The 14,630-nt window shown below is 37.4% G+C and overlaps 1 protein-coding gene across 2 annotated transcripts in view; it reads left to right on the top strand.

The window, feature by feature from the left end:
• The first annotated feature begins 13,100 nt into the window (after window positions 1–13,100).
• The window catches only part of LOC104593833 (glucan endo-1,3-beta-glucosidase 6-like), a 37,980-nt gene continuing 36,450 nt past the window's right edge, over window positions 13,101–14,630 (top strand). The window contains exon 1 of one of the 2 annotated variants that reach the window (XM_010253855.3): window positions 13,101–14,417. In XM_010253855.3, coding sequence (XP_010252157.1) covers window positions 14,086–14,417 — 332 coding nt within the window. In that variant the 5' untranslated portion in view covers window positions 13,101–14,085. The remainder of the gene's footprint in view (window positions 14,418–14,630) is intronic. The other variant, XM_088888850.1, reaches the window with a different exon arrangement.

Below are 14,630 nucleotides of genomic sequence, written 5' to 3'. Positions count from 1 at the left end.
AATTTTTAACCCAATCTAGTCATGGTCCAACCGGTCCAATAGGCTAATCGGTCATATTTTCTAAAAAGTGGTAAATATTAATACAAATTATATTGATTCTTTGAATACTATGGTATGTATGAATACACAAACATTTTAATTATTTCATCATTTTTCAACAGTTTCCAGTTATGTTTCAATATTTTACACTTTGTATAAATCACTGAAATATGGATTTTTATGTTTAAATAGCTTATTATAGTGATATGAAACTCATATTTATTGTAATTAACATAGGTTTTTAGGATTTATATGAGTTTCTTAGTGTACCTATGCGTATCTTAATTTTTCATCCATATCCATGCGTATCTTAAGCATATCTTGATACATCTCTTAAAATTATCTCTCAGATACACATTGTGTTTCTGATACTTTAAACATTGCTAACAGCTATATAACAACTAGTTTTGGGGCATTTGGGTAAAGTAGGGGAGTACATTCGGTCGATCCGATTCAAATTGATGACCTAACCGACCATTCGGTTTAGTCATGTCCCTCAACTTAACTGAACTGAACTGAACTGAGTGTCAAAACTAAACTAAACCAAACCAAATTGAACTAAATTCAATTTGGTTCGGTTTTCGATTTGGTTAAGAGATAAATCAATTAAGCCAAGAGTTGTTCTTTAAATAGTCCTTGAGATTCTAAACTTGAAAAATCAATCAAGCCATTAGAAGCACCAAATCAATAGGATGTTCTTTAAATGGTCTAATTCTCCATGGCAATGTGATTGAAATACCAAAATACGTAGCCCAAAATATTGGTTACTACTTTTATGATATTACTGTTAGACAATGTATGCCCTTAGCTCCAATCAGATTAATGTACAAATACATTTATTGTAAATGAATAAAAGTATATTATTGTTTCATGTTGATATTGGTATGTTTTTGTGAAATTACTCCTTAAAGTGAGCACTTATGAGACTCGTGTTAGTTTAGAAAGTTCTCAGCCATTGGATAGACTTTGGGAGTTTATCCTGCCAAGGCTGACACTGATGTGCTGCCAATGAAGTTGGGGCAATTTGTCTCAGCTACTAGGGTTAGACTCAAAACACATGCAATGTGTGTTTGGTTGAAACACTGAACTCAAACCATTTTCCAATTATGTCTAGGACTTTGGAGAATGATTGATGGGCAAAATTGGAAAGTTATACATAACCCCTAGACTTGATTATGGTACTGCACTAGGTGTTGGATTGGGTTGTCTTTGATATGCCAATCTGTTTGATCCATTAAGAGTCAAAACCTGGGTATATTGGGATAGTATGAGAATTCATTTGTGATCATAGTGATAGGATCGGCCCCTTTGTTGGACAAAGTGAATGATAGGGCTTGCATTCTCTCTAATGGGAACCTAAACTATTGGTAGTGGATTTCAATTGTGTTTGAGATTTGGTTTTGCAAAATATATTTATATGATATATATATATTATGTTTTATGAATTTTTTTTGCAAAAGGTTTTAATTCCTATGATTCTTTTGAGCAGAGAATGTGACACTATACCTTGTAGTTAGGGGAGAGGTCCTTCCCTGTCGAGAGTGTTTAATCATTATAAGCCAAGAGGTTAAGTGTAAGAGACTATTACAGGGCTGATTACCTGATGGGCTTTATCTTATTTAAGTCCATTATCCTTGAGTTTTCATAGGATGGCTAAATTCAAGAATCATTTAAGTGTAAATGTTGGGCCCATTTTGAGCCCATAGTGATATGCTTAACGGGTCACTGCGTTTAGCAGTGAATTTGGCCAAGATTTTTCACAAAGGTTGGGCCGAACCCATGTGAACTTATGTGATGTCATTGTGGGGTCCCACGCCATACAAATCAGGCCTAAGTTGGCCATGCAACAACCTTGGGTTGTGAGTCTTATAGCTAATGGGCCTAAGGCCCATAATTAATAAGATTAAGTTGTCATGTGCTCCGGGTTGAATCTAGATTTGGAAATGGGTATGGAGCATTCATCCTATTAAGAATATAAGATTTATCTCTTAGTAGAGTTTAGATCCAAATTAGATTTGGATAATCACCTAATTTGATTAGGACAAGTGCTCCATAAAGAGAGAAAAGAAGAAGAGGGCAAAATATACTAGAACATCTCTCTATTTTGTTCTCTCTTCTTCTTTTTGTCTCCCAAGAAACCCTAATTCGACCACAGCTATTTTGGGACTAACAAAAGATCAGTTTTCATCTAATTTTTGCAAGAAAAATCCAAGAGAATTTCGTGCTCACCTTCCCCAGTTCGATCCAAGCAGTTGGATTGCAATTTTGTTGAAAACTGTGTTTCTGAACCAGCTTTAGGAATACACTGCACCATCTTTAGTGGAGGCTGGTTTTAAGATTGATTTGGGTGTGAACTTCCACCTTGGGATCTGTGTTTGTGGTATCCGTATCAGGTATACATCTTCCTCGTTGGTTGGTTTCAAATCTGGTCCGATTAAGTGTAAGACCGGTCCTAAATATATAGTTTTTCAAACCATAAGGAATTCATTCCCGAAAGGATTAGGAAAATTTTGAAATTTCACCCAACCATCTAGCATGGTTTGTCCATCCATATAATGGATCCTAACCCTTACAACAATTAATGGCCCGTTGGTTGGTTACAAGATTTTCCAAATCAAACTCTTCAAAATATCCAAGTGCAATTTCTTTGGTACTAGAAAGAATGTATCTGAAAAATCTTAATCAATCAGAAACCTAGATGAATTTGAATGAATAACAGTAGATTGGTTATTAATCTAATGATACTGATTGATTTTTCATTTTTTTTCAGGTTTTTTTGGGCACCACACCAAACCATTTTGGTATAGATATACCATTGGACTAAAAAGGCTTTTAGTTGCAAAACCTTAAGGGCCAATTCTTTTTTTTTTTTTTTTGAATTTGAGAGGGGGGAAATTTATTCGGTTTTGTAGCTTAAAAGTTAAAACTAAAAAAATCAAGGTTTGGTAAGTGAGAACCAACAAACCATGGAAAATTTATTCAATCCTGAGTACAGGTGGAAAATTTGTATTCAGATTAGATAATTTGATTCAAATTGAAACTCAGTAAACAACTAAACATGTAGCAAATCTTCATGAAACCAAATCCAAACTTCATATTAGATATTCATATAACCAAATCCAATATTCAATCTAGGGGTGATCATGGGCTAGGCCAGGCCGTGCTTTGCACTTATGATAAGGGCTATAGCTTAGGCCTAGGGTTCCGGGCTTGAAACATAAGTCCTAGCCCAAGTCTATACGGGCCCGGGCCTAGGCCTGATTCTGGGCCAATGTCACTCGTATATAAAATATTACATATTTATATATTAAATGACATAACATGCATATAAACTTATTTTATACATTATATAATATAAAATATTACATATAATATAAATTATACATGTCATGTTATAATATTTATATATAAAATATATAATATAATATAAAATAACATGTACACATATGTAAACATTATACATAAAATATATAAGTTTAAATATATGCGGGCCAGGCCGGGCCTGAACACAAAACCTAGGCCCAAGCCCAGAATTTCCAAGTCGGGCTGAAATTATCACTCCTAATTCAATCTGCATGAAACATTAATGACACCAAGAAATATCAAAAATTGATTCAATTAATAATAATAAAAGAAAAAAAGATGAAACCAAAACATTTTTGTAATAACAAAACTAAATTAAAAGGATGTTCCATTTAACCTCTCTCTTTCTCAAAGCCAAAACATTTTTGTGATATCTAGTCGACTAAAATGAAGGAAATCAATCACCCAATAAGTCTACCAAAAGGAACTTCACAAGTCACATGGATATGATAATCCAATGTTGAATTCTCCAAAGCCAAATGGCCCAAATCTGAAATATGTAATTATAAAGTCTTGAAATGTTCAGAATAAAAAAATATATTATTTACACAAACCTTGTAATCCTCTACAATAAGCATTTTATGAAAAAAAAAATCAAACAAACTCAATCAAATAGCAAAAGCATATTCATAAAATTGGTACATAAAAAAAAAAAAACTTACCAAACTTGCTATTTGTTAATGGTAAAAACCATACCCCTAAACATCATTAACAATGGTATCTAATTGATTTCCAAGATCCATAAAAAGTATAAGCAATGTTAGAACTTATAAGTTAGAAAAACATGCAAATTTGAATATTATAAATCTTAAATTGATAAAAAAAACAATTAATTACCATTTACCTTTCTCAAGCTCTTCAAGTTCATCCACACTCTCTTCATAATTGGGTAAATGAGAATTTCAAAGCCAATTCTGAGCACAAATGAGAGCCTTTACAATTCTAGGAGTCAAACAACTCCTAAATTGATCAAGAATATGCCCTCTTGTGCTAAATTCTAACTCAGAAGCAACGGTAGAAACGGAAATTGCTAATACATCACACGCTATCTATGAAAGTATTGGAAATCTAAGGGCATTGATTTTCCACCAACCTAAAATATCAAAAATCTCAACATCTTCCTTTTCACTTTTAGCCAAATACTTATCCAATTTTGATTTGTTATCCCCACCATCCTTTGAAAACTTAAGCCTCTTATAACAATCTTGTGTTCTCACCTTTTGTAATGGTTCTCCATCATCCACTACACTTGAACACTGAGCTTTTTCACTTCATTGCTTGTTTGTAGCTGAATAACCATTTTTGTATTCATTAAACAAAGTATAATTCACCTCTTTTACTTTTTTACAAATTGCCAAAGCCATAAGACCTTCATACATTTCTTTAACCACAAACTCCACATATTCTATTTTGTACTGTGGATCTAGAAAAACTGAGAGGAATGTCATGATATTCATTTTTTCTGGATTTCCCCAATATTTGTCATATTTCTCCTCCATTTTACATGCCAACATGTTGAGATCAAGATCATCACTCATACGACATTCTTGCAAGAGGTTACTAAGGTCACAAACTTCATTAAGAAACCCACTACAAGTCACATATCTAGAGCCTGAAACACACAATTGAATCTTATTGTGAAAATACTAATAAATGTTTTAGTTGAACTTCATGAGGTTATTAAGGTCACAAACTTCATGAAGAAACCCACTACAAGTCACACATCCAGTTTAAGGAATAATTAATAGAAACATACCAATAAGAACATGAAATAATAGTGTACTTTACCCATTTACTGATAAATGTTTATATGCATCAATCTGATTGGAGCTAAGGGCATACACTATCTAATAGATACTCCCGTTTTATGATTCACCTTGTTGGAGAAGTTGTATCACCTTGGTAATTGTAGAGTTAGTGAAATCTAGCCGTAGGGCTACTTTTTGTACTTTTACTTTTCTTTTCTGTATATCTCTCTTGTGCATTAAGGGTAGATCTATCCTTTTACAACTTAATATAAATATTTCTTTTAGGGTGTCGACTGACACAAGGTGTCACACTCACCATTCGGCTGTGTTGTTTCTCTCTCTTTCTCTTTCTTAGTTTTTTAATCTGACTCTGACATGGTATCAGAGCAGGTCACGATCTGATCTGCAAGTGACTACTTCCTCACCTCTTTCTTATCTATTATCTAGAGTACTCCCTCCCTAACAGTATTTGGGAGGCTCTTGAGTGTTCTTGAATCCTATTTCTAAAGCTACATTCAATCAGAACTTTATACTCTGTTCTTGGACTACTGCGCCACCATATTTCTCTTTTGGATTGGATCTCCCTCTAGAAGCATCAGATCATGCTGAAACTTTAGATCTAGTGTCGCCTAGGGCAGATTTACTATTTCCAATTGGTTTGGTTTGAATCCGATTTGATCTAGAAGGGTTTTGAGCCACTTCGGAGTTCGGCAGACCCTTATAGTTTCCTTTTCTAGACATTGACTAAAAGGTACTTCATTATTCTACTATTTTGAACACTTCTCTCTGTAGTTTTTCTTGCTCTTGTTATTCAATGACATCAGAAAGAATGGAAATTCTCCCCATCAAGTTTAATGGTATGAACTATGCACTTTGGAAATTCAATTTCCAATTTCATGTGGAGGATGGATCAGCAGTTAAACCTGATGATTCGGACATCAAGGGTTTTAATCAGTGGAGAATTGATAATGCAAAAATTGCATCATGGATCTTAGGATCCTTTGAAACTGACATTGCAATTCCTATGAGAGGATACAAGACTGCCTGTGAGATGCACGAGTATCTCGAGAGAGTATATCAGCAATCAAACACCTCAAGACAGTAATGGATCAAGGAGAGGCCACCTCAGAAGCTTGGAAAGGAAATAAAGCACCCTCTAAAAATGCATGAATGGGGTAATGGATCAAGGAGAGGCCATCTAACGTAGCCAAACTTATTTTAATATATAGCAATAGATTGAATAGCTGGAAGGCTTCACCTTTTCTCCTTTGCAGGAAAGAAGATTCTTATTAAATCATCCATGCAATCTATCCTTCTTTATTGCATGAATGCATGTAAATGACATGAAATGAATAGCTTGGAGTAAATTTACCCTGAACCGGGATTTACACTCTATTTGCATTGTTTCCAAATGCAGCCTAAGATGTAAAAGTGCATCAATAAAAAAGAAATAAATTTGCATTAAAGTGGGTTTTTTGATAAAAAAAAGCATATGCTTTTATTGGAAGTCGTGTTTGAATCCATTACAGCTAAAAGTCTGTTTGGTAAGAAGATAAATTTGGCAATGCAAAACTAACCCAACTTTGCAATTTATATTACCATTTTATACTCTAAACAGATAGAGGTTAACATCTTCTCCTATTATCAAAGAGAAAGAAAGGTCGAAAAGTACTATACTGGGTTTATTAACCTTTGGACCGAATATGAGCTTGTTCACATGGGGAATGATCCTTCATAATGTTGTGTGAAGTATATGAAGGAATTTGATATAAGAAAGATTATGCACTTTCTAATGCATCTCAAACCTGAATTCGAAGTTGTTAGATCTAATATCCTAAGGCGATGAACACTTCCTGACTTGGATACTATTCTTAAGGAAATTTTGGGGGCCGAAACCAGATCTGCCACACAGATTATTCTAGATGGAAGAAAGGAGTCTAACATTGATACTGTCTTTCTAGCAACAAAACTGAAAGGGAAGAAAGACTTCTCTAAAATATAGTGCTATGAATGTAAGGAGTTCGGGCATATTGTTTCTCACTGCAAGAAAAAGAATATATGCACCTACTATAAGCAACTTAGTCATATTATCACTGAATGCCCCACTCGGCCTCAGAAAAGCAGTGGATCAAATCAGAAAAAGGAAGCTACAAGGCTTATTAGACGGGTGTAGATGGATCATATGCAACATCCTCCATTACTTCTGTGATTGGGCAAAATGACACCTCAAGTAGCATGTCTGAAGAACGAATTCGACAGTTCATGTCCTCTGTTATCTCTTCAGCCTTCTTTGCTATGGGCCTGTCTGGTAAGTCTCCTACCTACTGTTCCTCACCGAACCATCTATGATACATTGACTCAGGAGCCTCTAACCATATGGCAGGGGCCACTCTTGGTCAGTGTCCTAAACCCCATCTCCCCAATAAACACATAGTTACTACTAATGGTGAGAAATTGGATATACTTGGATGTGATGCTTTATATTTATCTACTTCTAAGTCATCTCCATTTCATTTTTCCAAAATCCTATTTGTACCTAAGCTTACTACCAATTTAATTTATGCTGGCCAACTTATAGAGAAAGGTAATAATGTCTCATTTACTTCTGATGGTTATTTGATACAGGACTGACAAACTGGGGAGGTGAAGGGGAAGGGGCGTAGACTGGGAAAACTCTTTGCTCTAGAATTTGAGAAGAATAAAACTATGCCCACTTCTACTTCATGTTTGATTTCTACTACTTCTAGTTTTGAATCTGTTAGTTGTAATAAAAATTGGCAGTTGTGGCATAAACGACTGGGCCATCCTTTCTCTAAGAAACTTGATCAGTTGTTTTTCCTTTAGTAGTTTACATGTTTATAATGTTTCTCTTAAAAATGTGAATAAAGATTGCACTACTTGTGGCTTATGTAAGAGCCATATTTTGCCTTTTCCTTCTCATTTTGAACATGCAACAGTCCCTTTTTATTTAATACATAGTGATGTTTGGTCATTTCCAATTGTCTTACGGATGGGTTTTAAATATTTTTTTAACCTTTATTGATGACTACACTTGTTTCACTTGGGCCTATTTTCTTCGAAAGAAATCTGAAGTATACTCCGTATTTCAGCACTTTCACACCTATGTTACCACTCAATTTAATGCCCGAATTTGTGTGCTACGATCGAATTCAGGGGGAGAGTATATTGATGGCGATTTCTAAAACTACTTAAATCAACATGGAATTCAAACCCAAAAGTCTTGTCCAGGCACCCCACAACAAAATAGGGTTGCAAAAAGGAAAAACTGGCATATTTTGAGTGTAGTCAAACTTCTTCTACAGGATTCCCACGTACCCTCTTAGTTTTGGGTGGAGGCGGCCAGCATTGCTGTGTATCTCATAAATCATCTTTCGTCATCAGTTTTGAACAACTCCTCTTCTTTTCAATCCCTCTTCCACAAATCCCTAGACTTATCCATGCTCAGAGTGTTTGGATGTGCTTGTTTTGTCCACCTTCCACCCCATGAACGCACAAAGTTAACTACACAAGTAGATTTATACGCCTTTATGGGGTATAGCTCTGAACATAAAAGGTATCTTTGCATGACCCTTTGGTTCGTCGTCTTCAAATTTCTAGTAATGTAGTTTTTCTTGAAAGTGTGTCATTTTTTGAACATATTGTGAAGTTCCCAGCTCCTTTTGTTTCCTTGCTACATAGTTTTGATTCTACAGGTACATTAGATATTCCTTTGTCACCCCCGCAACAACTTTAGACCTACTTCAGTCTCCATCCCCCCTTCTGCTCCGCCTCTAGTTGCTGATCCAGTCATTCCAACTGCCTCAGTAAGTGTTCAAGACCTTCCCTCTGAATCTATTGCTCCTACTTTACGCCGTTCCTCTAGAATTTCTCATCCACCTAACCGTTATGGTTATTCACTAGAACATAACTCCTTTTCTACCATTTTATCTACCACAGACATTCCCATATCTTATTAGTAGGTTGTAGTAGAACCACACTAGAAAGATGCAATGGATTCTGAGTTTCAAGCTCTTTTGGAGAATGACACATGAGACCTAGTCAAAGCCCCACCTGAGACATCTCTCATAGGAAGCCGATGGGTCTATTCTGTGAAACTAAAATCTGATGGAAGCCCAGATAGATACAAAGCTAGGCTTGTTGCACAGGATATTGTATAGATCCGCAGCTTGTTTGTCGTCTAAAGAAGTCACCTTATGGCCTGAAGCAAGCTCCTAGGGCCTGGTTTGAGAAGTTCGGATCTGTTATCACTAATGTTGGCTTTCTTCAGAGTTCTTTTGATTACTCCTTGTTCACCCTAAGGCGGAAGCATGGAGTAACGATATTACTCCTTTATGTTGATGATATACTCATTATAGGGGATGGCATAGAAGGAATTTCTAGGTTATAACAGTTACTCAATGAATCCTTCAAGATGAAAGACTTGGGGCCGCTGACATATTTCTTGGGCTTTGAAGTGAGCAGAAATTCTTGAGGCTATTTTGTTAATCAACAGAAATATGCAGCTGATTTGGTTAAACTAGCAAATCTTAGTGATTCTAAGATTGTGGACACTCCACTAGAACTAAACCTGAAACTCAACAAAGATGATGGGTCTCCCCTTGAAGATCCTACTTGATGCTGCACGATTTGGGCACTCCTACCTGGCTGTGACTTAGCTTCTGACTGGAACGAACGACACCTGAGAGGAAGGAAAAGTGAAGGGTTCCCGGGGAGTTATCCCGGTGGGAACACTCAGATGGCTAAGTTAGAACTGGAGGAAATCTCATAGAGAGTAGAGAGTAAGAGTGCTCAAAGTGCTTAAGCTTCAATACCTTTTCTCTGTGTGGGTTCGGGTTCTTTTATATTGGAGTCTAGTCACACCTGGCATAACCACCATCGCTGTTAATGCCAGGGCAGGTGTGACAGGCGCAGGTGGCCGCCACAAACTACCATTGCCAGGTACGGGCTTGACAGACGTGTCATGCCTTCCAGAGGAGGCAAACAGAACGTTGCTTGGCAGGCAGAACGCCGCCTGGCAAGAGATCAGAGCCTTGCTACTGGGTTCGGTGGGTACGGATGTCAGACAGGGCTCCCCACAACATACCGAGCTACCGCGCACCGGACTGTCTGGGGTAGGTTTGTCTCTGTACCGAGGTGCCAAGGTGTTGCACTGGGGGGAGGGAGGACGATGCTGTCCCGAGGTGCTCGGGACACTTAACCACGAGCTAGGGTGCTCCCTTTTTGGGAAGGGAGAGCTCCGGGCCTCTTAGGGGGAGCTCGGGACCTTCCACACTTGGTGGAAGTCACAATTGGCCAGGCGTCAGTCCCCGGCGAGTTGCTTAACCCGCTGAGTGGCCAGCGTTGGACTCAGCGTGTCTCTCCCGTCGAGTTGCGGTCGTGTTGTCAGGCTGAGTTGTACACTGGGCCAGGTCATATACACGTGTCCCCGGGCTACGAGGTCGGGCCAAATCACCCTTCATCACTACCCTTTATCGTTAACTAGTGTGCAGTTTAATCTATCTCACCATGACTCAACCAAACATATTTTATGCAGTTCAAATAATAAGCTAGTTTGTGTCTTCTCCGAGAAAACCACATTTATTTGTAGTTCATCGGGTTATAAGATATGTATGAGGCACACTGTCACATGGGATATTCTTCTCCTCATCATCTCCCATTCATCTTATGGCCTATGCGGGTGTTGATTGAGCTGGATGCTTGACACCCGATGGTCCATGACTAGATGGTGTGTCTTCCTAGGCAACTCCCTTATCTCATGGAAGTGCAAGAAACAAGCTACTGTGCCCAAATCTTCCACTAAAACTGAATACAGGGCTATGTCTTCCATGTGTAGTGAGATCATATGGCTTTGGGCTATTTTATTTGAAATACTAAATGAGCCACCACTGTCTGTTCCTCTTTATATAGAGAATACCAATGCAATCAAAATTGCATCCAACCCTGTCTTCCATGTGCGCACCAAACACATAGAAGTTGATTGCCACTTCATTCGCAATCTCCTTCTCGAGGGTACCATATCTCTTCCTCATGTCTCTTCTGGGCTCCAACTGGTAAACTTGTTAACTAAAGCAATGACACGGGCTCGGCATCTATTTCTCATGGACAAACTAATGCTTATTCCTAGGCATCAGTTTAAGGGGAGTGTAGAGATAGTGAAATCTAGCCATAGGGCTATTTTTGTACTTTTACTTTTTTTCTATATATTTTTCTTTGTATTATATTTCTCTTGTACATTAAGAGCTGATTTGTCCTTTTATAACTTAATATAAATATTTCTTTTAAGGTGTCGATTGACACAAGGTGTCTTACCCATCATTTGGCTGTGTTGTCTCTCTCTCTTTCTCAAATTTTCGATCTAACTCTAAGAATAATGAGCCACCATGAGATCATTCTAAGCTTTAGAAGGTCACCTCACTCATAACTCATGCCCTACTCTTCGAGCTTGATCCCATTAAATGTTAAGAGTACTGAAGTTGATTTTCAACCTCTAACAATCATCGAATAGATAGACCCATGAATAAAGATCATGCCAAATAACCATCGAATTCTAATAATCAGATATAATTGTTAGTTTTCATTTTAGGATTTTGAGTGTCCGATTGATTTAACCACCCTTTTGTTTAACTATTTCAATGTAATGTTTAACTGTCAAAGTTGGAAACCTTTTTCTCCCTCTGCCATATATAAGACTCGTCGAGCTTCTAATACATAATTGGTTTTAGGGAGAAAATACATCTTTCATTGAATATTGCTTTTGTTTCTTTCATCTTTACTCTCTTGTTGAACTTGTTATAGTGCCACATAGGTCAAACCTTTAACACCTCCTACGTGTGTAAAGACCAAAATCACTACCACGACGAATTGTAAAACCAAAAGGATAATATTAATGTATTACCCTAGGCCGTAGATTGTTCTCTAAGGCTGCATTTGCCATTCCATATTTTTAAGGAATTATCTCTTTTTTACTGTTATATGCAGTCCAAAAGAACTAATTCCTTTTATGAATCATTAGCCGCATCACCGCTATTATTAAAAGATATAATAAATTTTCAACATAATTAAGTAAAATTATTCCCCCAAACAACTCTGAATATTCACAAAATTATTCCCTATTGGATTCACATCATTAACTGCGCCCCACATGCATATCTCAGCGTGCATTGAGAACATAGTGGAAAAATGTTCCCAATACACGGTTGGGATATGCTGTGTGGGGGCGAAGATGTGAATTACCCTACCGGCCGTATGATGGACGTGACGTGGGTAACGGTAAACCGAACGGAATCATCACAATCAAAGCCCAAACCCAAAGGCAGAGCCGTAGATCCTCGATATAAGTAAAAGTAAAAAAAGTGAAGTAAATTTTGTTGCTTTCTTCATCCCTGTCCTTATCTGACGTGGCGTTAACCAAAAAACAACCTGGCAGAGAGTCAGAGGCAGACAGCTCAAGAGAATATTATGCCTATAATTCCCAAATTACCCTTTATTAATATTTGATATTTTATTCGCTTATGATCTGAAGTGTTCTACAATGAGGGTGGCCTCATCGTAACATCGAATAAAACACCATCACTCACATGTTTCTTCTAAAATGATTCCATGTATGCACATCTGATTGGAGGAGGAGCACTAGTTTATATCAAACGGTCCATAAGGCATCACCAGAATTCCGAAAATACGCTGAAATTTTTTGAAATCTGGACACTTGTGACATGACGAGAACACTTAAGTCTGTCTCTTTTGAATTTATTATCAGTTCTTTTTTAATTAAATGATCTCACTATTGATGGGAATAGACTAGATGATGTCTTCATTCTTTGTCCACCGTTGGATTAGGATCTTCTTTTTGAATCGTTTGGTGATGATTGAATTTACATCGAATTATTCGCTTCTCACGGTCTCACCTCTCAGTTCTCACTCCTCAATATGTAGCAGAAGGAGAGAGAAGAGCCCCTGCGAACTCCTTCCTTCGTGGCTTCAGCCTTCTGGAGAAACAGCTCAAAGATAGATAAAGAAGACAGGAAAAAAAAAAAAAAATAGAAATGATAAATACGAGCTCACGCTTTATCACTGTCTTCATATTTATTTTAACTAGTAACTCTAGATTTGTCTTCCTAATCTTTTGTGTTGGTAGATTCTTGAGCTGGGTTTCTACTCCAGCTCAAAGATTCTTAGCTTCATTTCCACAATAATACCGCTTTTATACGATCTCTTTAAGCTTCCTTTTTTGGATTTCTTTTTTACCTGTTGTTGTTGTTTTGGATTACCAGTGGTTTTTCTCCGTCTAGTGTCACTTGATAGCTCTGTGCTCTTTCTTAAAAGGTATTACCTGGTTTAGAACCCATCTCAAGACTCGACACCTTCACAAAATCCAAACTTGTCTTGTTTCCTTTTCATTTTCTTCAACCTCTCATGCTTATTGGCTGGTTCCAACTTTTAAGCCGTAGAACAGAGTCCAACTGCTTTTGCAGAAATCCTTATGGTTTTTCTTTGCATCTTTTGGGATTTCTAATCTAGTCCGCTTTCACTTCTTCCTCCATTTTCCTTCTCCAGTTTCCTTTGCATTATTGTACCTTATATGCATTTTCGTTGTGCATGCTTCTAGTGTGTAAATTGTCTTAAGATGTCAGGAACAGAAAACAAACATCTTTTCAGTGTTTTCTGAAGCTCGGGATCCCTTCATCACTTGTTTTCTCTGTTTAGCTTAACTTTAGCTTCAATCCCATTTCATAAGTAGGTTTTGGATCATCTTCTCTGGTTCTTAGGGTATTATTTTGGTGGAAATCCGAGGAGAGAGACGAGCAAGGCTGGATCCTTTTTCTAGAAAAGCTATAAGCTCGGAACCACTTCGGTTTCTATCTTGTTTGTCTACTGGGGAGTTGTTTTAGCGTTGGGGAGGTGGATTTGTGGGATTATGGGTTGCTTTTCTGTGGTTGCTGGTGTAGTTTCTTTGTTCTCTTTGGTGGTGTCAGTGGGTGGAATTGGTGCCAACTGGGGTACACAGTCAAGCCACCCTTTGCCGCCTTCAACGGTGGTCAGGCTGCTCAGGGATAATGGGTTTCAGAAGGTGAAGCTCTTTGATGCAGATTCAGCGACTTTGAGAGCTCTTGGTAAGACTGGAATTGAGGTGATGGTGGGGATACCCAATGACATGCTGGCCACTATTGCAGGCAGTATGAAGGCAGCTGAGAAATGGGTGTCCAACAATGTCTCTTCTCCTATCTCCAATGATGGTGTAAACATCAAGTGAGTTTCTGTACCTGCATATCTTCTATTTCTTTTTGTGTTTTCATAAATCCCTTGAAACGGGTTGAAGTGCTTTATTTGACTCAGAAGTCACCAGAAAAAAAAAGAGTTATTACTTGTGTGAATTCATATCCGTTTCATCCACATTATTTTTCATGAAAGAATTGCATTTACTTTGAATCCTTTTTGACATAATTATGGTTCAGTCAGAAA

The sequence above is a fragment of the Nelumbo nucifera genome, chromosome 5 (assembly GCF_055504915.1).
Source record: "Nelumbo nucifera cultivar China Antique chromosome 5, China Antique-T2T, whole genome shotgun sequence".
Taxonomy (NCBI): Eukaryota; Viridiplantae; Streptophyta; class Magnoliopsida; order Proteales; family Nelumbonaceae; genus Nelumbo; species Nelumbo nucifera.
Note: the sequence above shows the minus strand (reverse complement) of the source record. Positions and strands in the feature narration are given on the sequence as shown.